This window comes from Bos taurus, chromosome 5, assembly GCF_002263795.3.
Source record: "Bos taurus isolate L1 Dominette 01449 registration number 42190680 breed Hereford chromosome 5, ARS-UCD2.0, whole genome shotgun sequence".
Lineage (NCBI taxonomy): Eukaryota > Metazoa > Chordata > Mammalia > Artiodactyla > Bovidae > Bos > Bos taurus.
In genome coordinates, this window is record NC_037332.1 from 119,749,407 (window position 1) to 119,773,856 (window position 24,450).

General features: G+C 61.2%; 2 protein-coding genes across 13 annotated transcripts in view; one reads left to right on the forward strand and one right to left on the reverse strand.

Annotated features, from left to right (window-relative positions):
- Nucleotides 1-3,062, forward strand: part of PPP6R2 (protein phosphatase 6 regulatory subunit 2) — a 61,844-nt gene extending 58,782 nt beyond the window's left edge. For 5 of the 9 annotated variants that reach the window (XM_059887233.1, XM_024992885.2, XM_024992886.2 and 2 more), the window contains 4 exons: nt 4-92; nt 529-676; nt 2,027-2,251; nt 2,341-3,062. In XM_059887233.1, coding sequence (XP_059743216.1) covers nt 4-92; nt 529-676; nt 2,027-2,251; nt 2,341-2,437 — 559 coding nt within the window. In that variant the 3' untranslated portion in view covers nt 2,438-3,062. Of the gene's footprint in view, nt 1-3; nt 93-528; nt 677-2,026; nt 2,252-2,336 lie in introns of those variants that run through there. The other 4 variants (XM_024992888.2, XM_059887236.1, XM_059887237.1 and 1 more) reach the window with 2 other exon arrangements.
- The window catches only part of SBF1 (SET binding factor 1), a 32,208-nt gene continuing 10,204 nt past the window's right edge, over nt 2,447-24,450 (reverse strand). Inside the window, exons 16-41 of one of the 4 annotated variants that reach the window (XM_024992877.2) lie at nt 23,568-23,717; nt 23,197-23,265; nt 22,961-23,119; nt 22,626-22,891; nt 22,373-22,545; nt 22,222-22,295; nt 21,954-22,149; nt 21,594-21,721; nt 20,863-21,041; nt 20,645-20,781; nt 20,331-20,538; nt 20,046-20,242; nt 19,764-19,901; nt 17,209-17,286; nt 16,775-16,947; nt 16,520-16,699; nt 15,967-16,068; nt 15,249-15,434; nt 15,053-15,179; nt 14,797-14,927; nt 14,497-14,727; nt 5,396-5,503; nt 5,094-5,305; nt 4,578-4,665; nt 4,348-4,479; nt 2,447-4,264 (exon numbers count right to left, since the gene is read on the reverse strand). In XM_024992877.2, the coding sequence (XP_024848645.1) occupies nt 4,166-4,264; nt 4,348-4,479; nt 4,578-4,665; nt 5,094-5,305; nt 5,396-5,503; nt 14,497-14,727; nt 14,797-14,927; nt 15,053-15,179; nt 15,249-15,434; nt 15,967-16,068; nt 16,520-16,699; nt 16,775-16,947; nt 17,209-17,286; nt 19,764-19,901; nt 20,046-20,242; nt 20,331-20,538; nt 20,645-20,781; nt 20,863-21,041; nt 21,594-21,721; nt 21,954-22,149; nt 22,222-22,295; nt 22,373-22,545; nt 22,626-22,891; nt 22,961-23,119; nt 23,197-23,265; nt 23,568-23,717 (3,921 nt within the window). In that variant the 3' untranslated portion in view covers nt 2,447-4,165. Of the gene's footprint in view, nt 4,265-4,347; nt 4,480-4,577; nt 4,666-5,093; nt 5,306-5,395; nt 5,504-14,496; nt 14,728-14,796; nt 14,928-15,052; nt 15,180-15,248; nt 15,435-15,966; nt 16,069-16,519; nt 16,700-16,774; nt 16,948-17,208; nt 17,287-19,763; nt 19,902-20,045; nt 20,243-20,330; nt 20,539-20,644; nt 20,782-20,862; nt 21,042-21,593; nt 21,722-21,953; nt 22,150-22,221; nt 22,296-22,372; nt 22,546-22,625; nt 23,120-23,196; nt 23,266-23,567; nt 23,718-24,450 lie in introns of all 4 variants that reach the window. The other 3 variants (XM_024992879.2, XM_024992875.2, XM_024992878.2) reach the window with 3 other exon arrangements.

Genomic DNA, 24,450 nt, shown 5'->3' on the forward strand with positions numbered 1-24,450 from the left:
CAGCTCTGAGTCAGGGCCGAGGTGCAGCTCCCCAGTGGACACTGGCCACGGCGACACCCAGGCTGGCCTCAACCAGGGCCCAGAGAGAGCCCGTGAGTGGGGCCGCCTTGGGCAGAGGAGTGGGGTGGGGCGGCCAGGACCCCGGGGTGGCCGCGTCCCCCGGGTGATGGTGGGCTTGGAGCGGGCCTGTCTTGGGGGCAGGGCCCACCTCCAGGCAAGGCCCCCGGGCTGGCCTGCCGCCCCCCAGGAGCGGACGGCGGGCGCACCGTGCCGCCCTGTGCTCGTGCTGGGGCCTGTCGGCCCTGAGCCCTGTCAGACTTGGAAGCCACCGGCCTGAGTGGTGGCCCTGCCTGTGGGGAGGACAGTTCTTTGCAGTTGCTGTGAATTCACAGACACACACGTGTGCGTGTTACACGGGCATGGTAGTGGGTGTGGGGGACAGGTGTGTCTCTGGGTTGTGGGCTGAAGTTCCCGCACGCTGCACACCGGCGCTCTGTCCTCACCTGGCATCGCTGCCCCGTCTTGCAGTTGGTGCCTGGAGCACGTGTGTCCCCAGGAAGGCACCCCTGGTGGCTGCCAGCAGCCGCGAGGATGAGCAGAAGGCGGCTGCTGCCTTGGAGGCTGTTGGTGTGGGTCCCAGCCAGAAGGCCTCCCCGCTGTCCATGTCGGGCCCCAGGTGAGCAGGCAGGATGGGCGGCAGGGGGCTCCCCGGGGCGCACGGAGGCCTGGACCTCTGCTCCCTCTCGTCCTGACGGCCCTGTGACTTCTCAGAGGCCAGCTCTGGACAGGAAGGATGCCCTTTCCTCTAAGGGGAAGCCACGGGTGGTCACTGAGGTAACGAGGGGCCAGCCCACCCCATGCCTCGCTGGAGGGGTTGGCCAGGCTTCGGGGGTCCTGGGGGGCAGGGGGGTTCTGGAGCTGCTGCCGTCCTGGGGGTGGGTGCCCAGTCCAGTCACACACATCGCTGGGCACCTCACACATATACACGTCTGTCTCGCTGGACCGGTAGGACAAGGGTTGTCTGGGGTTCTGCTTCGGCCCAGGCCCTGACGGGGGTGCTCCCCGGCAATCTCAGCCCTCCAACCACTCCGTGTGTAGGGCGAGCCCGCGGCCTGGGGGACCCACTGTGGACAGAGGCTCCAGGCTGGGCAGGCAGCAAGAGCCGTGTGCTGACACGGGACGCGGGCTGCAGGGCTCTGGGCTGGGGGAGCAGAGGAGCTGAGTCGGCGTGAGGGGCGCTGGGCGGGCAGGGAGGACAGGGCTGCCCCTGCTCCCCCGCCCCCTCGGAGCCTCCCTCTCCGTTCTGGGCTCAGCCTCTCTGTGGGGGCCCAGCTCTGCCTCAGCACACACTAGCTCCTGGGACCCAGGGCACGCCGATCCCACGGTGCTCGGCTCACCCCTGGGCACAGCCAGGAGGGAGCAGGTGCCCGTCAGGAGGGGCTGGTTCTCACCGAGCCGCCTAGGGAGACCCATGGCTCAGCTTCTTCCTGACCCCTGGTGTCCCCTGAAACTCACTTGGCGATGTTCTGAAAGCAAATCCTTTGGTTTGAGGGGTGCACTTTGGGCCATTGTGGGTAACGAGCCAGGCTTGTCTGCAGGCTCCTCCCGCCACGTGAGGACTCCCCCACCCTCGCTGCCTCCCCGGAGTCCTCACAAGGCAGCGGGTGACGCTGTGTAGTGGGAGCGGGTGCGGCCGCTGGGTGCTGTGGGCGCTCCTGGACCCCAGGCCGCCCTCCTGTGCTCCCCGTCTCCAGGAGTGGGTGGGTGTGTTCTGGGCAGACATGGCCTACGGCTGTCCAGGGAATGGCCCTGGGCTACACGGTCCACAGAAGGGCGTGGGCTATGGGGGCGCTCCGGAGCAGGTGGTGGCCTGCGGGGGGCGCAGGGACGGGCAGCCCTGGTGAGTGCTCCTGGCAGGAGGTGGCCGCCTGGCGGGCCACACAGGGACCGGGGGGGTCTTTGGAGTGTTTGGAACTTGGGGTGGCAGAGCGGGGTCGCGGCTAACCAGAGCCCATCTGCCGCGCAGGGCTGACTGTGCCCCCAGCTCACCGCCCGGCCCAGCGCCCCTGGACCCTGCTGAGGCGCCCACTGCCCCTGCCGAGGCTGCCGTGACGGGCCCTGCGCCCCGGGCCATCTCCCCAGTGCTGGCCGTGGCCATCCCCCCGGGGCCCATGGTGGCCGTCACCACTGCAGCCCCCGCCAGCCCAGCCGTTTCCATGGCGGCCGCCCTGGGGACAGTGACAAGAGACAGGTGAGCCGGTCAGGCCGGGGGAGGGGCTGGGGGAACCCGGGCAGGGGACCCCGGCCCTGAGCGACGCCCCCCCCCCACCCCGCAGACAGGCTGGTGGGCCGCCGCCCTCAGGAGCCGCCCTCAATGGCCCCGTGTGACGCTGCTGCTGCGCAGTCTTGGCACCCAGCCCAGAAAAGCACCTGGTGATGCAGTCTGTCTTTTTAATTTAATTTAATTTAATTTTAAAATAAATGCTGCATTGGTAAAGCTGGCAGTTGGAACCAGCCGGACAGCCCCGCCTGCATTTGTCCTGCCTGAGCCCCACCGAGCGGCCACAGGGGTCCAGCCCCGCACACAGCAATAAGGCCTTGGCCGTGGCTCTGCCTGTGGGAGCCCGGAGCCGCGGCCCCAGAGGCCCGAGGGCCGGGCCAGACTCCACAGACTCCATGCCTGTTTTTTACCAGTTTTTTCTTAAGATGCAGCAAGAGCCATGTTTGCACTTTTATCTGGCGCAGGAGAGGGTCTCCGCGGCTCTGGGGTCAGATGCAGGGCTGGCCAGATGGGGTCCTAGCTGCCCAGAGCTGGGCGCGGCCTGTGCCAGGCTGCAAACGACTGCCTTAAAACACAAGCCCCCTGCGGTCTGGCAGGGTATCCTGGGCCTCCCGCAGTACACGCTGGGGGTGCGGGCCATGGGCGGGGTGTGGCGCGCCCAGCAGTGCTGGGGGGCGCCAAGCTGTCCACGGGGGTCTGCAGGGTCAGCTCACATGACCTTCTGACGCTCTGACGGCACCCAGACCCTCGACTCCAATAAAGGTTGTTACTGTCACCTACAGACCTGCGTGTCTCGCGTGTTCTTCAGCTGCAGGCCCTGGAGCCCCAGGCCCTCCACTGCCCCGGGCCCATCTGAGTCAGCGCCGAGAGCAGCTCCGCCTGGAGTTGAGCACTGGGCAGGGACCTCAGCCCGACGGCTGTCCCCGGGCCAGGAGCACCCCTCCCATGGTGGGTGCTGCTGCTGCTGGGCCGTCCAGTGGCCCCACTGACCGTGTGCTGTGGTCTCCACCTGGGACCTCTCAGGGGGCTTCTGGCCTCTGCAGTGCCACACCCCACCTCCCACCTGCTGCCACCCCGCCGCTGGCTGGCACTCATTGCAAGTGAGACCCAGTCCAGGTGACACCCACAGTTGAATGGAGAGTGACCCCCATTACAGCCCAGAATGGGGCAGTGGGGATGGTCAGAGCCAAAAGGCAGGACTCACGGGAGAGTAAGAGACAGGCATTTGGACAGGGTTCCTGGCACGGATGCAGTCAGGGCACCGGGCCCCGCCACCCACGTCTGCCCTGAGCACCCCTGCTCTCTAGAGCACCCACCCTCCTGGCGTCTCCCCCATCCTTGCCAACCCCATCCCTCTGGACACAGGACAGCTTCCTGAGGGTCCCCTCCTCTGTACCCCTCTTCACAACACGCTCCAAGTGGCACCCGCCCTCTGTACCAGCCGCAGGGTTGCCTGAGGCCTGGGGGGAGCAGACCCCAAACAAGGCCCTGACGATGCACCCCCACACTGCGGCCCGGGTACGGGGTAGGGGGGAGAGCAGGCAGAGCAGATGCAGGCACGCGGTGTCGTTAGCTCTTTATAGACTCTCATTCTAGGAAGAGGGCGCCTGGGGCCGGCCGGCCGGGGCCAGCACGCAGACGGGCGGGGGGGGGGGGGGGGGGGGACTATTTACAGGCCCACCGCGAGGGCTGTACCGTGCTGCTCCCGGCGGGCACGCAGCCAGGCCTCCAGGAGCTGGAGCTGGCGGGGCGGGGGCTGTACACGCGTTGGGGGGGGGGGGGGCCTCAATACTGTCGAGGGCAGGGTCTGTAAACATGGCCGGGGGGCGCTGCCCACCCCTCGTGGTCGGTAACTGGACGCAGGGCTGCGGGGCAGGGCCGCGCTCAGGCGTCCGACAGGCAGCTCTGGATCTGGTCCACCCACTGCTGGGCCGACGGCACGTCCTGGGCACAGAAGTTGTAAACACGACGCGTCGTCTTCACCTGCGGACACGGGACGCTGAGTCTCGGCCCTCCCGGGGGGCACCTGCCCCGCCCCGCCCCGCCCCGCCCCCACCGCAGCTCACGTCAAAGAACGCCTTCTCGTCCACGGTCTTGGGGGCGCCCATGGCGGGCGTGCCCGGCGCCACAGCCTCCACCTCGGCCAGGTCGATGACGCCCTTGCACTCCGTGTCGGCGCGGTGGTCGTAGTAGCGCAGCTGGGGGCGGGGCGGCGGGCAGCAGTCAGGGCAGGCCGCCCTCCACGCCCCGCCCCCCCGCCTACGCCCCCCCCCCCCTCCGGGCCGCCGAAGCGCACCTGGTGCTTCGTCTTGTCCAGCACGAACCAGCGGGCCTTCCAGGGCTTCATGAAGGCGCCCTTCTTGTACAGGGTGCCCTCGTAGGACCTGTGTTTGCAGCAGGACCGGCCAGACCACCTCAGGGCCCGGCCCCGGTGCCCTCTCTGCACCCCTGCCAGGCCCGGCAGGAAGACCCAGGCGCCTGCTCCCAAGCCAACCCGACCCCGGAGCCCAGGGCCTCAGGGCAACAACGTCCCATGCACAGCAGGTCCCAACAAGCGGGCAGGTCTCCCGACGACTGGCCACGCGGCCCCCGGGCCCAGAAGCAGGGTGCAGCCCACGGGGCCCGCGCAACCCCAGCCGTCCCTTCCCTCTCTCGCCGAGGTCACCAGCTCCACTTCTTCCCAGCACTGGTCAGATCACGTGGAGACCACCGGCAAGGCCTCCCCCACCAATCAGTCCTGAAAAATCCCTGCAACCCCCCGAAGGCGCCCCTGAAGGCACCCCCGACGCGCCCGTCCGGGGCTGCTGCAGACCTGTTCTCACTCTCTGCCGTCTGGAACTGGCTGTAGAGGGTGCTGGTGCTGCGGCGGGCTGCCTGCCGCGAGCTGGACGCGGTAGAGCCGCTGCTCTGGTCACTGTCCAGGCTGAGGCTCAGCGTGGAGCCCACGGGGCCCTCCTGCAGGTACACACCCAGCGAGCGGCGGTGGTGGGGCACGCTGGACACCAGCAGGGAGCTGGGGGTGCCCTGCAGGCAGGAGGGGGCCTGGGTCAGGGGAGCCTCCCCGCCTCCTGGCTGCAGGCCTGCCCGCCCACCCCCCACACCCGCCCTGCTCACACGTCCGTCTGGCCGGCCCTCGAGGCGCTGGGCTGCCTTCACCCGATCCCAGGCGTCCTTCCAGCGCTCGGGGGGTCGGCCCAGCTCGGTCTCCAGCCGCTGCATCTCCTGCAGGGGGGAACCAGTGAAGTAAAAGATTCTGCAGAAGGGAACACGTAGAGACAAAAGGATAAAGACCGCAGAAAGGAGACGGTGAAAAGATGCAACAAGTGTGTGGCTGTCACCCACGAGGAAGATGCGCAAGCGTGAGGGACTGGACGAAACCAGCACCTGGAGAAAACGGCTAAACAGAGACATCAAAAATGCCATTGAAACACGACAAACCCCGACAGGACAAGCTGAGCATACACACCCCACAGAAAAACTTCTGAAAGTTATTACAGAAAAACTTCTCAAAGAGAAAATTCCAAAACGAGCCAGAAAAAAAAGGACACGCTATCTTCAAAAGAGCGACAAGGCGCTGGCTGGCACACAGACACGTGGAGCTGAGCGGTTACGGGGCTGCCCCACGGCCTGAGGCCCAAGACAGGCACACGGAGCCCCAGCAGGCGGGGCAGAGGTGGTGGGTGGGGGGAGCAGGAGCTCGACCTCTCCCCACAGACACCCCCCGCCCCCAGCATCTCTAGCCAAGAGCAACCGCCATGTGTGCGGCAAGATCACATGAGGCCTGGCAGAGAGCAGCTACTCGGAAGCTGTGAGCTACATCCAGACGCTGGAGGCCACACAGCGCGGGGAGACGCAGAATCCATGGGGACGCCCTGCTGATGACACAGACCACCTGCTGAAACCTGAAAAGATCGTGTCCGTGGAGCCTGGAGGAAAGGCTTCTCTACGAGGAGCAACCCCACGTCCAAGGAGGGGCGGCTGTGCCGGCGCAGGAGGGCCGAGAGGAGCTACTCCACGTTCAAGGTCAGGAGGGGCGGCAGTGAGGAGACACCCATCGTCCAAGGTAAGAGAAACCCAAGAGGGCATCAGAGGGCAGACACACTGAAACCATAATCACAGAAAACTAGCCAATCTGATCACACGGACCACAGCCTTGTCTAACTCAATGAAACTAAGCCATGCTGTGTGGGGCCACCCAAGACGGGCAGGTCATGGTGGAGAAGTCTGACAGAATGTGGTCCACTGGAGAACGGACTGGCAAACCACTTCAGTATTCTTGCCTTGAGAGCCCCATGAACAGTATGAAAAGGAAAAATGATAGGACACTGAAAGAGGAACTCCCCAGGTCAGTAGGTCCGCAAGATGCTACTGGAGATCAGTGGAGAAATAACTCCAGAAAGGATGAAGGGATGGAGCCAAAGCAAAAAGAATACCCAGCTGTGGATGTGACTGGTGATAGAAGCAAGGTCCGATGCTGTAAAGAGCAATATTGCATAGGAACCTGGAATCTTAGCTCCATGAATCAAGGCAAATTGGAAGTGGTCAAACAGGAGATGGCAAGAGTGAATGTCGACATTCTAGGAATCAGCAAACTGAAATGGACTGGAATGGGTGAATTTAACTCAGATGACCATTATATCGCTACTCTGGGCAGGAATCCCTCAGAAGAAATGGAGTAGCCATCATGGTCAACAAAAGACTTCGAAATGCAGTACTTGGATGCAATCTCAAAGATGACAGAATGATCTCTGTTCGTTTCCAAGGCAAACCATTCAATATCACAGTAATCCAAGTCTATGCCCCAACCAGTAACGCTGAAGAAGCTGAACTTGAATGGTTCTATGAAGACCTACAAGACCTTTTAGAACTAACACCCAAAAAAGATGTCCTTTTCATTATAGGGGACTGGAATGCAAAAGTAGGAAGTCAAGAAACACCTGGGGTAACAGGCAAATTTGGCCTTGGAATACGGAATGAAGCAGGGCAAAGACTAATAGAGTTTTGCCAAGAAAATGCACTGGTCATAGCAAACACCCTCTTCCAACAACACAAGAGAAGACTCTACACATGGACATCACCAGATGGTCAACACCAAAATCAGATTGATTATATTCTTTGCAGCCAAAGATGGAGAAGCTCTACACAGTCAACAAAAACAAGACCAGGAGCTGACTGTGGCTCAGACCATGAACTCCTTATTGCCGAATTCAGACTGAAATTGAAGAAAGTAGGGAAAACCACTAGACCATTCAAGTATGACCTAAATCAAATCCCTTATGATTATACAGTGCAAGTGAGAAATAGATTTAAGGGCCTAGATCTGATAGACAGAGTGCCTGATGAACTATGGACGGAGGTTCGTGACATTGTACAGGAGACAGGGATCAAGACCATCCCCATAGAAAAGAAATGCAAAAAAGCAAAATGGCTGTCTGGGGAGGCCTTACAAATAGCTGTGAAAAGAAGAGAAGCGAAAAGCAAAGGAGAAAAGGAAAGCTATAAGCATCTGAATGCAGAGTTCCAAAGAATAGCAAGAAGAGATAAGAAAGCCTTCCTCGGCGATCAATACAAAGAAATAGAGAAAAACAACAGAATGGGAAAGACTGGAGATCTCTTCAAGAAAATCAGAGATACCAATGGAACATTTCATGCAAAGATGGGCTTGATAAAGGACAGAAATGGTATGGACCTAACAGAAGCAAAAGATATTAAGAAGAGGTGGCAAAAATACACAGAAGAACTGTACAAAAAAGATCTTCACAAGCCAGATAATCACCATGGTGTGATCACTCACCTAGAGCCAGACATCCTGGAATGTGAAGTCAAGTGGGCCTTAGAAAGCATCACTACAAACAAAGCTAGTGGAGGTGATGGAATTCCAGTTGAGCTCTTTCAAATCCTAAAAGATGATGCTGTGAAAGTGCTGCACTCAATATGCCAGCAAATTTGGAAAACTCAGCAGTGGCCACAGGACTGGAAAAGGTCAGTTTTCATTCCAATCTCAATGAAAGGCAATGCCAAAAAATGCTCAAACTACCGCACAATTGCACTCATCTCACATGCTAGTAAAGTAATGCTCAAAATTCTCCAAGCCAGGCTTCAGCAATACGTGAACCATGAACTTCCAGATGTTCAAGCTGGTTTTACAAAAGGCAGAGGAACCAGAGATCAAATTTCCAACATCCGCTGGATCATCGAAAAAGCAAGAGAGTTCCATAAAAACATCTATTTCTGCTTTATTGACTATGCCAAAGCCTTTGACTGTGTGGATCACTACAAACTGTGGAAAATTCTTAAAGAGATGAGAATACCAGACCACCTGACCTGCCTCTTGAGAAACCTATATGCAGGTCAGGAAGCAACAGTTAGAACCGGACATGGAACAACAGACTGGCTCCAAACAGGAAAAGGAGTTCGTCAAGGCTGTATATTGTCACCCTCCTTATTTAACTTCTATGCAGAGTACATCATGAGAAACACTGGGCTGGAAGAAGCACAACCTGGAATCAAGATTGCCGGGAAAAATATCAATAACCTCAGATATGCAGATGACACCACCCTCATGGCAGAAAGTGAAGAAGAACTAAGAAGCCTCTTGATGAAAGTGAAAGAGGAGAGGGAAGAAGTTGGCCTGAGGCGCAACATTCAGAAAACGAAGGTCATGGCATCTGGTCTGATCACTTCATGGCAAATAGATGGAGAAACAGTGGAAACAGTGTCAGACTTTATTTTGGGGGGCTCCAAAATCACTGCAGATGGTGACTGCAGCCATGAAATTAAGAGACGCTCACTCCTTGGAAGGCAAGTTATGACCAATCTGCACAGCATATTAAAAATGCTTTGAGACATTATTTTGCCAACAAAGGTCCGTCTAGTCAAGGCTATGGTTTTTCCTGTGGTCATGTATGGATGTGAGAGTTGGACTGTGAAGAAAACTGAGTGCTGAAGAATTGATGCTTTTGAACTGTGGTGTTGGAAAAGACTCTTCAGAGTCCCTTGGACTGCAAGGAGATCCAACCAGTCCATTCTGAAGGAGATCAGTCCTGGGTGTTCATTGGAAAGACTGATGCTAAAGCTGAAAGTCCAATACTCCGGCCACCTCATGAGAAGAGCTGACTCATTGGAAAAGACCCTGATGCTGGGAGGGATCGAGGGCAGGAGGAGAAGGGGACAGCAGAGGATGAGATGGCATCACTGACTCGATGGACATGAGTTTGAGTAAACTCTGGGAGTTGGTGATGGACAGGGAGGCCTGGCGTGCTGCGATTCATGGGGTCATGAAGAGTGGGACACTACTGAGTGACTGAACTGAACAGCTGCCTAACAAAGCGTAAGAACAGCCCCTGAAAAGACCAAGCTGACCCACCAGGTCACTGAGTGCCAGGAGGAAGAAAACCCATGACCCTGAACGAAGACAAAGAGATCCTGATCTTCAACAATGTCCAGCTCACAACAGTTCTTAGACAAGCATGAAGGCAGGGAGAGAAGAAGCATCGTCAGAGGAAAGTGAAACAGAAGACCCAGAAATGAACTAGATGCTCAAGTAGCATACAAGAAGTTCAAAGCAGTTGTAAGTACATTTAAGACTTCAAGGTGAACCTAACGGTTGAGAAGATGGGGAATCTCTAGCGAGAAAAAAACTAAAGAAAATGGAAACTCTAGAGCTGAAAACTCTTAATATCTAAAATAGAAAATTCATTAAATAAGCTTCAGAGCATTTTAAACATAAGAAGGAAAAGAGCAGTGGGCTTGAAAGCAGGGAATACAAATCGTGCAACGTGAGCTGCAGACGAAAAGCCCGCAGAGCCTCAATGAGCTACGGGGCAAGGAAGTCAGAGGAGAAACGAGGGAGTCATCATAGAGGAAAAACGTTTTAAAGAAATAATGGTCTAAAATCTAGTATATTTGATTAAAACCATCACCCCACAACGTCTAAGACACTTCAAGAGCTCTAAGCAGAACACACACACACAGGAAAGCCAACATGATGGCCAAATTCACTGAAGGTGAAGAGAAAGGCTCCCCGGGGGCCTAGTGCTGAGAAATCCGACCGCCAGCGCGGGACACACAGGCCTGAGCCCCGGTCCAGAGAGGCTCCACACGCCCCAGAGCCACGAAGGCCAGGCGCCACCACTACAGAGCCTGTCTGTGCTCCAGAGCCGAGCTCGGCAGCGAGGAGGCCGCTGCACTGAGAAGCCTGCACACCGCAGCTGGAGAAGAGCGCGGCCACAAGTAAACGAGTCAAAATGGAGAGGAGACCGGAAAGGCAGTCAGGGAAAAAGGCTGACGTCACAGACAGTTTACAAGGGTGAGAAGGAGCGTCCGCACTCAGAAACATCGCCAGCAGAAGAGCCTGGAAGGACGCCTTTTAACTGCCAGGGCCCACAGTTGTCAACCTAGAGTTCTGCATCGGAGGAAAACACCCTTTCAAGAAGGAAAGCAGAGAGAGAGCAACGAAGGGAACACTGCTGTTTGCCGCTGCACCAAGAAGAGCGCAACACCCAGGAGTGCACCTGCCCGCGGAGGCGGAGGGCCCTACGCAGAGAACCGCGAGACACCGAGGGGAGACGCTGCAGATCCCGGCCAGCGGGGAAGACGCCACGCGCTCTGGGACTGGGGCTGTCGGCGCTGTTGGCTCATTCCTGACAGGGCCAGTGTCTGCAGAAACGAACGCCTGTGGCCAGTGGTTTTATAGTGCGGCTGGCCAAAACGTCACCTGCTTCTTCGCACTTGGCAGGTTACGGCCCGCCTGTGAAGCTGATTTCCGCGCACTGTTTCCAGTCCACTCTTCTGTAGAAGCAAAGGCGCGTTCTCCAGTACCATGAGTTTCATTTTCACTTCCCATTTCAGAATCAATCACTGAGGTTTTTTTGAAGGTTTTTTTGGCTTTCGTTGATCTAATATTCACATCATCTGAACAGAACTGTATTCTGAAGAACTATCATCTTCTGAGACATTAGTGCATATATCACTTAGACAATCAAAGACAGCATCTGCGTAAGATCCACTGAAAAATTCTTCACTCAAAACTTCACAAAGCATCAGTTTTGAAAATTTCACGTTGATAATATACACAAGGTTGGGACAAAACCCTAAGACAGCAAAATGTGAACGGCAGAACTTCCCTGGTCTCCAGTGGCTGGGAACCCACCTGCAAACGCAGGGGACACAGACTCGGTCTGTCATCTGGGAAGACCCCACTTGCTGCAGCCACAGAGCCACAAGCACTGAGCCTCAGGCTGCGACTGCGGAAGCCCGTGTGCCTGGAGCCCCCGTTCCGCATGGGAGGAGCCTCCACAGTGGGAAGCCTCCTCACCGCAAGCAAGAGCAACCCCTACTCGCTGCAACAAAGCCACGCAGCCAAAAAATAAAACAAATCAAAAAATGAACAGACCTAAATAGACATTTCTCCAAAGAAGACATGGATATGAGCAACAGGCTCGTGAAAAGATGCTCAGTATCACTGTTACCAATTATTAGAAAAATGCAAATCAAAACTATAGTAAGGTCCCACCTCACACCAGTCAGAAAGGCCATCGTGAAAAATTCTGGAACTAGTAAATGTTGGGAGGGTATGGGGAAGAGGGAGCCCAGCCCCACTGCTGGCGGGATGTAAACTGGTGCAGCCGCTACGGAGAACAGTGCGGAGGCTCCTTAAAAGACAACAGCAGAGCCACCACGTGACCCTGCAATCGCACCCCGGCACACGTCCAGAAAAGACACACGCACCCCAGGACTGACTTCAGCAGAATCTGCGATAGCCTACATGGAAACCCCGTAAATGTCCATCAGCAGATGGACGGCTAACAGTGTGGCTCGCACACACGGTGGAGCACCACTCGGCCACGCAGAGCATGAAGTGACGCCCCTGCAGCAACATGGATGGGCCTAGAGATTATCATACTAAGTGAAACTAAGTCAGAGACAGAAAGTACCATTTGATGTCACTTAAATGTGGGATCTAAAAAGTTACGTAAGTGGACTGACTTACACAACAGAAACAGACTCACAGACAGAAAACAAGCTCGGTCTCCAAGGGGCTGAGAGGCGGGGCGAGTCAGGAGTGTGGATTAGCGGGCACGCTCTGTCTGTGTAAAACAGTGATCAGCAAGGACCTGCACAGCACAGGGAGCCACGCCGCATCCTGTGAAAACCGCAATGGAAGAGAACCTACTATACACGTATACGCTTTCCTGGTGGCTCAGACAGTAAAAACTCTGCCTGTAATGCAGGAGACCCAGGTTCAATCCCTGGGTCGCAGAAATCCCCTGGAGAAGGGAATGGCAACCCACTGCAGGATTCTTGCCTGGAGAATCCCACGGACAGAGGAGCCTGACGGGCTATACAGACCATGGGGTTGCACAAAGTCAGACACGACTGAGCGACTGACACTTTCATATACAGATGCACCCAAATCACTCTATTATACGCCCGCAACACCACAATGTAACTTAACTGTACTTCGGAAAAAAGAAATGGTGAAAATAAAAAAATTAAAAAGGCACAATAAAGAGATTTTCAAGTGAAAAAAAAACCTGGGGGAATTTATCCCTAGCAGATTTGATTTACAAGAAACATTAAAAGTTCTTCAGGGCCTTCCCTGGTGGTCCAGTGGTTAAGAACCTGCCTTGCAATGCAGACGACACATGTTCAATTCCTGCTTGGGGAACTAAGATCCTACGTGCTGCAGGGCAACTGAGCCCGTGTGCCACAAATACTGAGCCCCCACAACCAAATAAATAAAATCCATACGTAAGTATCAGAGAGAAAAGTTCAGGCTGAAGAGCAGCGATGCAGCAGCAGACCTGCAGGGAGAGGAGGAGTCACCGCGCGGCAGACAGGCGGGCCCTCGTCACCCACGCTGAGCGCTGACAGCTCAGGTGGGGTAAGACGGGCAGCGACAGCAGCGAGCACTCCGCGGGGCAGGGCTGTGGGCACAACTCAGTCCCAGAAGACCTGCGGCTGCAGTTGCTGACGGCCGCTCCAAGTGCAGCAGAGACACAGCTCAGAGCCACGCGGTGCTGCTAACGGGGTGCAACGGTGCTCGACCGCCAGGACAGCAGCAGCAAGAGCAGAGCAAACGAGGAGAGCGAGCCGAGGGCAGGCTGCACATCAGCGTCAAAGTATCAGCTGCTCGGCTGTGTCCAACTCTTTGCAGTCCTCTGTCCGTGGGATTCTCCAGACAAGAACACTGGAGTGGACAGCCGTCTCCTTCCCCAGGGGATCTTCCCGACTCAGGGATCAAACCTGGGTCTCCTGCACTGCAGGAGGATTCTTCACCCTCTGAGCCACCAGAAAAACCCATCACACATCAGTGATTAAGTGTAAATGCTTTTGCCGGATCCACAGTGTTGCACAGCAGAGGCTAACACAGGGCTGTACTTATCCCCCAACTAGATTAAAAAAAAATTTTTTTTAATAAAGAGAAAAATTTAGACGTGAAAATACAAATAAAAATAGACCAAGAAGTCCAATGAAAGACAGAAATGGGTGAAGAGAAAACCTAACCACATGAGTACCAGGAGCTCACCTTAACTGGAAGGACACAGACCAGTCAGAAGTGAAGGCAGCACAGACAGGACACGCCAAACAGATGCTGGTCTCGGAGGCCAACTCCAAGACTGCAAGTAGCATGGGGGGAGAGGACAGGCCGCTCTCTGCGCCTGTGAGCCCCCTTCACCCACAGAGCCAGGACCCAGGCTCCCCCAAACCCTGGATGGCAGGCTGCCAGTGCTGGTTCTCAACATACATTACAGCCTGCTCGCTCCTCACCGCTGCCCGCTCTCCACACAGGAAGCAGCAGCTCAGGACGCCAAGAAATCCCGAAGCCACCCAGCCAAGGGCGGGGCGGGAGGCTCCGCCCACCGCACAGCCCCCTCTATTCCAGGGCGCACCCGCCAGGTCTGGCAGACAGAGAACAAGAGCGACCTGAGAGTCCACCCCAAGCTTCTCTGAAGAGACACCAGGCAGCTGGAGTCCAGCAGAGCGCCGTCCACACGGGGGTGTGCACAGCCAGGAAGGAGAACGCAGGGCTCTAGAGAGGACACAGGCTCTGCGAAAACCCCGCCAGCCCTTAGGGTGACTCCCAACCTTCCTCAGACTGGGGGGTTCCCCACAGCCTCGGTCACCGCTGCCTGCAGACAGCAGTCAGGGTGGGCACTGCAGGCCAGTGGGGGGTGGGGGAGCCCACTCCCAGTCCCTGGGGCCACACGCACCTCCAGGAGCCGGGAGATGGCGTCGGGCTGGGCTCTGGGCCGGCTGTCATAGCAGGGCCACACCACCCGGCGCCTGCTCTGGGGGGCACCCCCATCTGGCCGCTCTTCCTCCGGGGGCTCAGGGGGCCCCTGCGCCAGTTCCCAGTCGTAGGGGGGGCCCTCGGCCAGCGTCTCCTCGGTGTAGAAGTCCCACACCTTCAGGTTGGACACGTTGCTGTAGGGCCGCAGGACCTGGGGGCGGGCCTGGCGTGAGCACTGGGCGTGGAGGGGCCCGGCCACCTCGCCCGGGGCCCGGCTCACCTCCGCGTCCTCCGGCGCGTACATGTAGTTGTAAAACACGGGCGTCCGCTTGCTCAGCCGCTCCACGTACTCCCACACCGAGCGGCAGGCCTGCGGGGCCCGGCGGTCCCCCTTCTCCTCGTAAAGCAACCCTGCGGGCGGGTTGGGGGGCAGCGCCGGCCTGCTGACCACGCCCTCCACCGCGGACCGCGCCCACCCCCATGATCTCCCGGCCCGCCACCACCACCTCCCGCACCCACCCGCCCTGCCCCTGTACCAAGCTCAATGCGTTCATAGTCCGAGTCCAGCAGGAAGGTCCGGAAGCGGCGGGACACGTGGTGGTAGCCAAGGAACTTGAGGTAGAAAGGGCTGAACTCGAACTCCATTGGGAACTGCAGGTGGATCTGTGTGCAATCAGGGGTCAGCGGAGAGCGGTCAGCACGCACAGCCCCCAGCCACGGCCACCCACTCACCTGGTGTACACAGTCCAGGAACTGCAGGAAGACTGGAGTGAAGCCACTGCTCTGCCCAGCTAGGGTGTGGGCCCCGCGGTGGCTGAAGCGATGGCCAAAGGACAACCACTCCTTCTCCACTAGCAGACGGAAGCCCTCCAGGGTGCGGTAGAAGGGGTCAGAGAGCAGCTGCACCAGGGACACGACCTGCCGGCAGCAGCGAGGGTCAGCAGACGCGGGCACCCGCCCTGCGCGCCTGCGTGTCCCCGCCCCGCTTCCGCGCGCCTGCGTGGTGATGTCCCCGCCCCCCTTCCGCGCACCTGCGTGATGTCCCCGCACCCCCGCGCACCTGCGTGGAGATGTCCCCGCACCCCCGCGCCATGTCCCCGCACCCCTTCCACGCACCTGCACGATGTCCCCGCCCCCCTTCCGCGCACCTGCGCCGTCCCCACCCCCCTTCCGCACACCTGCGTGGTGATGTCCCCGCACCCCCGCGTCTGCGCCATGTCCCCGCCCCGCTTCCGCGCACCTGCGTGATGTCCCCCCACCCCCGCGTGATGTCCCCGCACCCCCGCGCACCTGCGCGATGTCCCCGCTCCCCTTCCGCGCGCCTGCGCGATGTCCCCGTCCCCCTTCCGCGCACCTGCGTGGTGATATCCCCGCACCCCTTCCGCGCACCTGCGTGATGTCCCCGCACCCCCGCGCACCTGCGCCATGTCCCCGACCCCCTTCCGCGCACCTGCGTGGTGATGTCCCAGCCGTCCTCCAGGCTCACCAGGACGGAGGAGCCCGAGTCCAGGAGCTCCACCACCAGCACCGACACCTGCAGCAGCTTGTGGATCTGCAGGGACCCGCACCCCTCAGCACCTCCCAGGCCCCCAGGCCCCACACATCCACAGAAGAGGTGGTTGTGCAGGCCCCCGCTAGGGGACAGCCTGTGCCGTGGGAAGGCTGGACAGGCCCAAAGGGCGCAGGGGTGCGTCCCTCCTCCCGCTCACCTGTCAGCGCCTTTTGGGCCCAAAGGCCCCCCCTGACACGCCCAGTCCCACCAGGACAGAGCAGTGGGCGCCCACACGGCCGGGCCCTGGCCTCCGCCCCTGTCCACCTCCCACCACTGGGAAACAGCCATGACCTCCTCCCAAAGCCAATGAGCAAGTCCAGACCCCACCCACTTGTGGCCCTAGATAACTGGGGGGCAAACAGCCAGGTGGCCACTGGACAGTCCCTCCCCGTGGCTTCTGCACCCCCTCCCGGTGCCACCCCCCACAGCAGGGTCAGGGCAGGGGAGAGACCTGGATGAGCCACTCTGAGTCTTCCAGTGAGCGCAGGAAGGAGGCGGGACTGGGCTCGGTGGCAGGACAGCCAGGGACGCAGGCCTTCAGCAGCTTCTTGAAACTCGCCTTCACCTGCCGCGCCTCAAACACCTCGATGGGCACCAGCTCCCACTGCTGCAGGGGGTCTGGCCGCACACCCTGGGAGAGGCCATCTGTGTAAGGCGGGCCCAGACCTCACATCCCCACCCGGCCCTGGGACCCCATCCCAGTCACCTTCAGCTGGGCTTTGTCTCCAATGATATAGAGGGCTGCACGCTGCGGCCGCAGAAAGCCTGGCTCAGGAGGGGCCCCGTTGGCCTGGGGGGGGCCCACGCCGGCTAGCCGGGAGCCCACATCAGTGCTGAGCCCACCACTGCGCCCACTGGCCCGGACGCTGCCCCATTTACCTGCACAGAGAAGCCAGGTAAGCGCCAGACCGGGGCCAGGGCACCACTTACCTAGGGCTGAGCTCCCAGGAAGGGCAAGGGCGGGACTCGGGGCATCAGGCTGTTAGTGCCCAGGGCCGTGGGGAGGGCTGGGTTACACCAGTCTGTCAAGTGGGGCCGTTAGTGCCAGACATGGGGACGTTAGTGCCCATGACCACTCAGTCCCACGGGGACCATCGGGGCCAGGTGTGGGGGAGCCGGCCTGAGTGGCCAGTACGGTACCTCGGGGCGCAGTCCGTCTGGAGGCCGAGGCCGCCATGGGGTTGGACAGCGTGGTGACCCTGGCTCTGGGGCTGGGCACTGGGGGTACAGCAGAGAGAAAGCTCAGACCTGGCCCCAGGCCTGGGGGGCGCCCAGCAAGGGGGGAAGTATGGCCCGAGGAGACTGGGTGCAGGGCTGGGTTGCCCCAAACCCCCAGGAAGCCCCAGGGAGACAGAGACAGTGGGGGTCAGCACCAAGATCCTCTGGGCCCCCAGGGAACAGAGGACCCAACGGTAGGTAGAGAGGGGAGAGAACAGGCAGGACACTGGGCCTCCTCTGCACCCTCAGCCCATGGACACTGCCAGGGCTGCTCATGACGTGGCCACCCAGCACTCCCTGCCAGGCACACAGCAGCAGGAGATGACCAAGAAGTGCGGCCCAGAGAGGAGGCAGCCCCCAGCCTGGGACCTCCGAGGCTGGTTCAATCCAGGACACAGGCAGGCTCGAGGCTCGAGTGCTGGACGTGCAGGGAGCTGGCAGGACGAGGCTCTGCACTGGCCTCTGGGTTCCAAAGCCAGCACCAAGCCCCGCCCCTCCTCTGAGCCGGGTGCGGGCCACTGGAGGTGAGCGTGAAGGCAGCCTACCCCGCTGCAGGTAGAAGCACCGCCACCCACAGCAAGCACGCTGTGTCTTCATGACAGAGTCTGAGCCGGAACCGTGTACAGAGGAGGTGAGCTGAGCCCCTGTCCACCCCGGGCAATGCGGGCACGGCCCATGCCCAGAGCTTGGGGGGCACCAAGCAGCAGCCCCACAAGCACCATTAGGGGAAACCCAGGCACCAGGGGACGAGCGGCCCTGTGGAGAGGGTGCTTGCTGCCTGCAGGGGCTGCTCAGACTCTCTGGAGGGCACAGAAGGCAAGACAGCACGACCATAAACGTACTGAAGGATGGAAAACTAATAACTAGAAAGCGACGGTCCCAGCAGAGAAACGACATGGGTGAGGTATGTGGCCCTTTAGAAGGGTGGATGCCAAAGCTGGGCCTCCCTAGGTCGGCATCCCCATTAACCACCACCAGGACAGTGGGACCGCCTGTTTCCACAGCCGACACAGGTCCTGTGCCTCAGGGTGGGGGCAACTGACCGCAGGGAGGGCTGCAGACGTGGGTAGTGAGCTCACAGGAGTCAAGAGTGGGCGGCGGAAGAATCAAGGAAGATGCTTGGGCTTCTGGAAGGCTGGGCCCACAGGCGGTGCCACCAGCCCCGAGCCCACCTGAGGCCCAGCGCCTGGCAGCTGGAGCCACCGCAGAGGAAAGCACAGACGAGTCTGCAGGGAGCCCACCTGAGGCCCAGCGCCTGGCAGCCAGAGCCACCGCAGAGGAAAGCGCAGACGAGTCTGCAGGGGGCCCACCTGAGGCCCAGCGCCTGGCAGCCAGAGCCACCGCAGAGGAAAGCGCAGACGAGTCTGCAGGGAGCCCACCTGAGGCCCAGCGCCTGGCAGCTAGAGCCACCGCAGAGGAAAGCGCAGACGAGTCTGCAGGGAGCCCACCTGAGGGCCCAGCGCCTGGCAGCTAGAGCCACCGCAGAGGAAAGTGCAGACGAGTCTGCAGGGAGGGAGGCAACCAGGAAGGCCTGAGCGACAAGTGACCCCTGGTGTGACCCCTGTACCACACAGGGTAAGGGGGGTCCTCACAGAGAAGTGACCCCCATGTGACCTCTGCCGACTGCACACACAGCCGCCAGGGCAGTGCCAGGTGTGCACAGGTCCCAGGTGGACACGGTCACCACATCTGAGGAACAGGCAGTGGTCGGCTCAGGCCAGCATCTGGGCCACAGTCAGGCCAAGGGTGGGCAGCTTCCCGGACCTCGTGCCTCGAGCGGGCAGATGAGCCCTCCAAGCACAGACTGAGAGGCCTCTGACCACCAAGCCCCAAGCACAGAGGAGCAACAGGGGTCACGTGGCAGCCAGAGGAGGCCCAGTGGCCAAGAGAGCAAAGCAGAAGAGGCCAGAGCATCGGGAGGGTCCAGGAGGGGAGCTGGGGAGGGAGACGGGGCCAGGGCAAGGGGAGGCCAGCACAGGGCCTCGAGGAGGGGGTCAGGGCACCGGATGGGGCTGGGGGAGGGGAAGCGCAACGTAGAGGTGACTGCCTTGGAGCAAGACCCCTGGGGAGGCTGCTCCTGCCAGCACACACCCGTCCCCTGCCTGCAGGCCCTGGGGCCCTCCTGGGTGTGTGTCTAGAATCCTCTCTCAGTGCCAGATACTCACGCGGCTCACCACCCCCAACAGCGTCCCCACCCCAGGAAACCATCCCCCGTGCACAGCCTCACAAGCTCTCCTGCGCCACTGAGCACCTCCCCGGTCACCTGGCACCTGCGCCCTGAGGGCGAGGGGCAGGGCCCAGGATTGCCCCTGGTGCATGCCCTGGGCCTACTGCCGCCTCTGCAAACCCCCGAAGGAGTGGTCAGAGCAGGGCCTCAGGACACTTACCTGGTCCCACTACCCAGACACTGCCCCCTTGGGCCTGCCCTCCGTAAATGCCGCCACTGCCCCCAAGTCCTCCCGTCCAAACACACTCACCATGGCTGCCCATGTGGGCGGAGGAGAAGCCGCTGAGCGTGTTGCGGCCGGATGCATCCGCGTAACGCGGCATGGAGCTGACTACAGCCTGCAGGTACTTCTCCTGTTCCAGGCTGCTGGAGTCGGCCTGGGACTGGCCTGGCGGGGGAGGCGGAGGTAGGGGTCGGGCCCTGGGCCCTGGGGCGGGGCCGGGGCGCTGGGGCGGGGGCGGGGCGAGGGGGCGGGGCGGGGCGAGGGGCGGGGCGGGGCGGGGCGAGGCCATAGCAGGAGCAGGGCGCCTACCTGGAGAAGGCGCATTTTGGGCCTTGAATAGACCTACGACACCCTTGCCGTGCAGGCCTCCAGAGCGCAGAAGCACAGCCTTGGAGCGCCCGCTGCGCCAGCAGACCACCGGAAAGCGGTTCTGGCGGTAGCAGCGGGAGACGCGCTGCAGAGCGTTGTCCTGGACGCTCTGGGGCACGATCAGCAACCCGGGGTAGCTGCGAGGAGGCAGCGGCGGCGGGTGAGGGCAGCGGCAAAGCCACCGTGGACCCGCAGCCAGCGCCCCGGGGCTGCGCCAGGGCTCACCTGCGGCAGATGGCGTACATGCGGTTCACCGGGGAGATCCGGAAGGGCTCAGACTTGGCTCGGCTCAGGCTGCTGCTCAGCGTGCCCAGCCCCAGGCGCTGGTAGTCCCGGCAGCACGCCCGCTCCACCAGGCTGCTCATGGTCATGCGGTCCGAGGGCTTCAAGGCCGAGGACGGGGTCAGCGTGCTGGGCTCCAGCTCCTCCGACACTGGGGCAGACCAGGCACACACGGCTCGTCACTCACAGGCCTCCCAGGTCCCCTACCCTCCACGTGAAGACCTTCACCCACACCACCCAGGGCTCCCCACCCCCACCAGAGATCTCGTCCTCCTGGTCCTCGGGGGGCGGCTGGCCCCGGTGCTCCCAGCTCGGGGGGTTGTACTTCTTCCGAGTGACATACTGCCGCCCGATAGTCTTCTTGGCGTTCTTCACCAGGTTCCTGGACAGGGTCCTGGGGGGTGGGAGAGCACGGCCACAGAGATGAGATGACCAAGGGGACACAGTGTCCTGGCCTTTGGGCCCAGTTCCCTACCTGAAGGAAGGTCCCTTGTCCTTGTTGGCACGGGGCGGCCGGCCGGGGGTGTGGGCAGAACCCAGGCTGAGTGCGAACGTGCCTCTGATGTCTGGGGGGTACCGCAGCTTGTGCAGCTGCTTGCGGAAGAGCTCAGCGCTGTCAGACCCCACCTCTTCGTCAAATGCCATCTTCAGCAGCTGCGTCAGAGAGGAGGGCCTCAGAGGCTGGACGGCCTGTGGGCCTGAGCCCAGCCACCAAGGCAGACAGGCCTCCGGGACAGCCCACGCTGCATCAGCGGAACACAAGTGTTTCGAATAGGGTGGACGGCTGAGAGCCCTATGGCCAGACGGGCCCCGGAGAAGGCGGCTGGGTCTACCATGGGATCGTGAAGGTCAGTCTCGTCTCTGCGTCCAGAGACGGACACCCCTGAGGGAGCACCCCAAGGACACAAGGCTAACGGAGGGTCTGCTCCCCAAACTGCACGCAGCTAGAGACGGACGCCCCGATCTTTGTGTGCATCCCCTCCGCAGGGGTTTCAGTCAGGCGTGCTCACGCAGCACTCTCGATCCGGATCCTGGGGTCCAGCCTCACACACGAGACGGAGAGCCCCAATGGCCAGCACGTGGCATGGGCAGAGGACCCCAAGCTGAGGCGCCACGGCCCCTGCAGAGTCAGGGCCATAGAGGCTCGGTGCCGGCGTCACTGCCCGCCCGTGAGGACAGCACGAGGGGCCCTCAGGCCCCGCCCACCTGGAAAGTGCAGGAACGCAGCTGCAGCCCGTCCTGCAGGAGCTGGTCCACAGGGGTCTGGACACTGACGCGCTTCTCCTTGGTCAGCGCAGCCACCGGGAAGGAGCGGACCACCACCTGCTCCCCCACTGGAACAGGCCGGGTGCGGAGTCAGAGGGAGTGAAGGGGGTCACAGAGCCTCAGGGGACCAGAGCTACGGGGCAGCCGGGGCAGGCAGGGACAGGTAGACAACAGCTGGTCTCCACAGACCCCCCACCCCTGAGACGGGAGAGGGAGGGGCAGAGAAAGTCCCGCTCGCCCAGGGACCTGGGAGGAGAGGGGAAGCGAGGGTGGGGTGGCTGCAGAGGCCCCGAGGCTCACCCAGGGGGTCGGTGGGCATCCCCGTGAAGATGACCCGGTACGTGGTGAGGAAAACGGCGCCCTCGGCCGGCAGCAGTGCAGGGCCGCCTCCAGGGCCCCCTGCGCCCTCCTCTCGCCCGTCGGGCAACAGGTAAACGCGAAGGCCGTCCAGCACACACTCCTCTCCAGGCAGCAGGCGTGGCCGAAGCAGTTTGGGCTGTTTGGGGAGGGGAGTGGTGCCTCAGGACACGGCCGGGTCCTGGGCCCGCCCCCCGGGGCGCCCCCTCACCTTTTGGATGGGGGGCAGCCTCTTGCTCTCTCTGTGCACAGCCTCCAGGGTCTCGATGTGCATCTGGACGATGTCTGGGGGAGAGCGGTTCTCACGCCCGGGCCTGGGCCCGCCCACCCAAGGGGAGCGTTTCCAGGCCCAGACCCCGTACCTGGCACCATGACATGCAGCCCCTTGAGGTGGTCGCTGGTGACCCCACTCTCTGTGCAGACCTTGTCCACAAAGCGGTTGATGAAGCGGACCACAGCCCCGGCCACGTCACAGGTCTCTGCGTCCTCGAAGCCGCTCTCCGTGTCATAGCTCTCCGCCACGCTGCCCGCCATGCTGGCCAGGGAGGGGCACAGTGGGCACCCGCCCCGGCCTGAGGCCCACGCCGCCCTTCCCCACCCCGGGCCAGGCCTCACCTGTTGGTGACGAGGCTGTTGCTGGCGCTCTCAAGCTCGCCCAGCCCCGCGCGCTCCCGAAGCAGGCGGCTCTTGCTGCTGTCCAGGGGCAGGAGCAGGTAGCTCATGCGGTTGGCGTAGTGGATGGCCTGGCTGAAGACGGTGCTCTCCTCCTTCTGCACCAGCTCCTGCTGCTTCTCTCGGCTCAGCGTGGGCCACAGGCGCCTCTGCTCAGACGCCACGTCCAGGGCAGAACGCTCGTCCTCCTGCACAGGCGCCTCCCCTACCTGCCGCAGGGCCACAGGTGAGCGAGAGCCAGGCCCGCCCATTCCCCGGCCCAGGGAGCCCCCACACACCGAGAAGGAGTCTCGGTCCTCCGCAGGCTCCAGATAAAGGGCCCGGATGTGGGTCTGCACGTCCCCGTAGAACATGGCCTCCCAGAACTGCGGCGTGCTCCACACCACGTGCTCCTGCACGCAGCTGTATGCAAACTGTGTCACCCCTGGGCTCAGCTTCTGCAGAGGCCAAGTGGGAGAGTCAGCGGGGGCAGCCGGAGTGGGCAGAGGAAGACCCTGGCCACCCCAGCACTCACCCGGCAGAAGGCAGTGACCAGGGGCAGTAAAGCAGCTGCGATGCCGTGCTCGTCCAGGGAGGTGCAGTCCTGCAGCAGCCGGGGCGTCGGAACCCGGCCCAGTGCGCCCCACCGGCACCGCCAGAGCAGCACCTCCTGCCGTCCCTGACCTGTCTGCACCAGTCCCCAGGGCTGCCCAGAGGCTGAGAGCAGGAGGCCTCTGCACGCGAGCCCTCCTAGGCCACCCTCACCAGCAGCCCAGGGCCTCCCAGCTGTCGCGCTGCCAGAAGAGGCACCCTCACGGGCTGGCTGCAGAAGCCCTGCCCGCCCCCCCCCCCCCCCACCCCGCCGCCGTGGCATCCTCGCCAGCAGAGTGTGAAGCCTGGCCTCACCTGCAGGCAGCAGTTCATCATGCGGACCACGAAGTCGAACTGCTGGTGGTCCAGGACGGCGCGGTTCTGCTGCACGTGCAGATGTAGCTCCTGGGCAAGGCAGCGGCGGGCCGCACGCCCCTTCAGGGCCCTCAGCACAGCCGGGAGCAGCTGCAGGCAGAGCCACAGGGATGAGGGCTCCAGCCTGTGGAGACCCCCGACGTGCCCTGCGGGGCTGCAAGGAGGCACAGGGAAGGCCTTGCCCGGAGGTGGGGGCTGGAGCACAGGCTCTCCGCTCAGAGGAGGCTGGAAGCCACTCAGGTCCGATCTGCACCAGACTCGGCGCTTTACTGCCTGAGAGAGACTGGCACTCCAGTGTAGCCAGCCCTACCCACACGCGGCTCACGACATGGCCAGCGTGCCGAGGCGCTCTGAGGGAGGTGACCCCGTGGCCGGCCAGGCCCTGTGCCCATAACACACGTGCCAGCAGCCAGCTCAGCACCGCGGGCTCCGAAGGGCTACACTCGGACTTCTGTTACTACCGTTCTCTCTGAAATGATCAGGAACCCATGAGGGGCTGCTGTGAGCGCTAAGTGCTTCATGGACGACCACACAGCCGCGACACAACAGACAGACGCAACTGACTGTCCTGAGAGACCTGAAGCGTCAGTGGACATCACAGCATGGAATGCTAAGTGACCTCCACTTTCTACAAAGTAGAAAAAACACAGACGCCTATGCGTCTACACTACTTTCTGTGAGAGAGAAAGAAAAACCACTAAGACCCTCAGGGTGTTCCGATACCTAAAGGCTGAAGGGAGTCCCCCTGCAGGCCGCGTCCAGCTGCTCTGAGCTGGAGGGAGGGGGACCCAGGCCTGGCGTCCACCCGCCCTTCTCGCCGGCC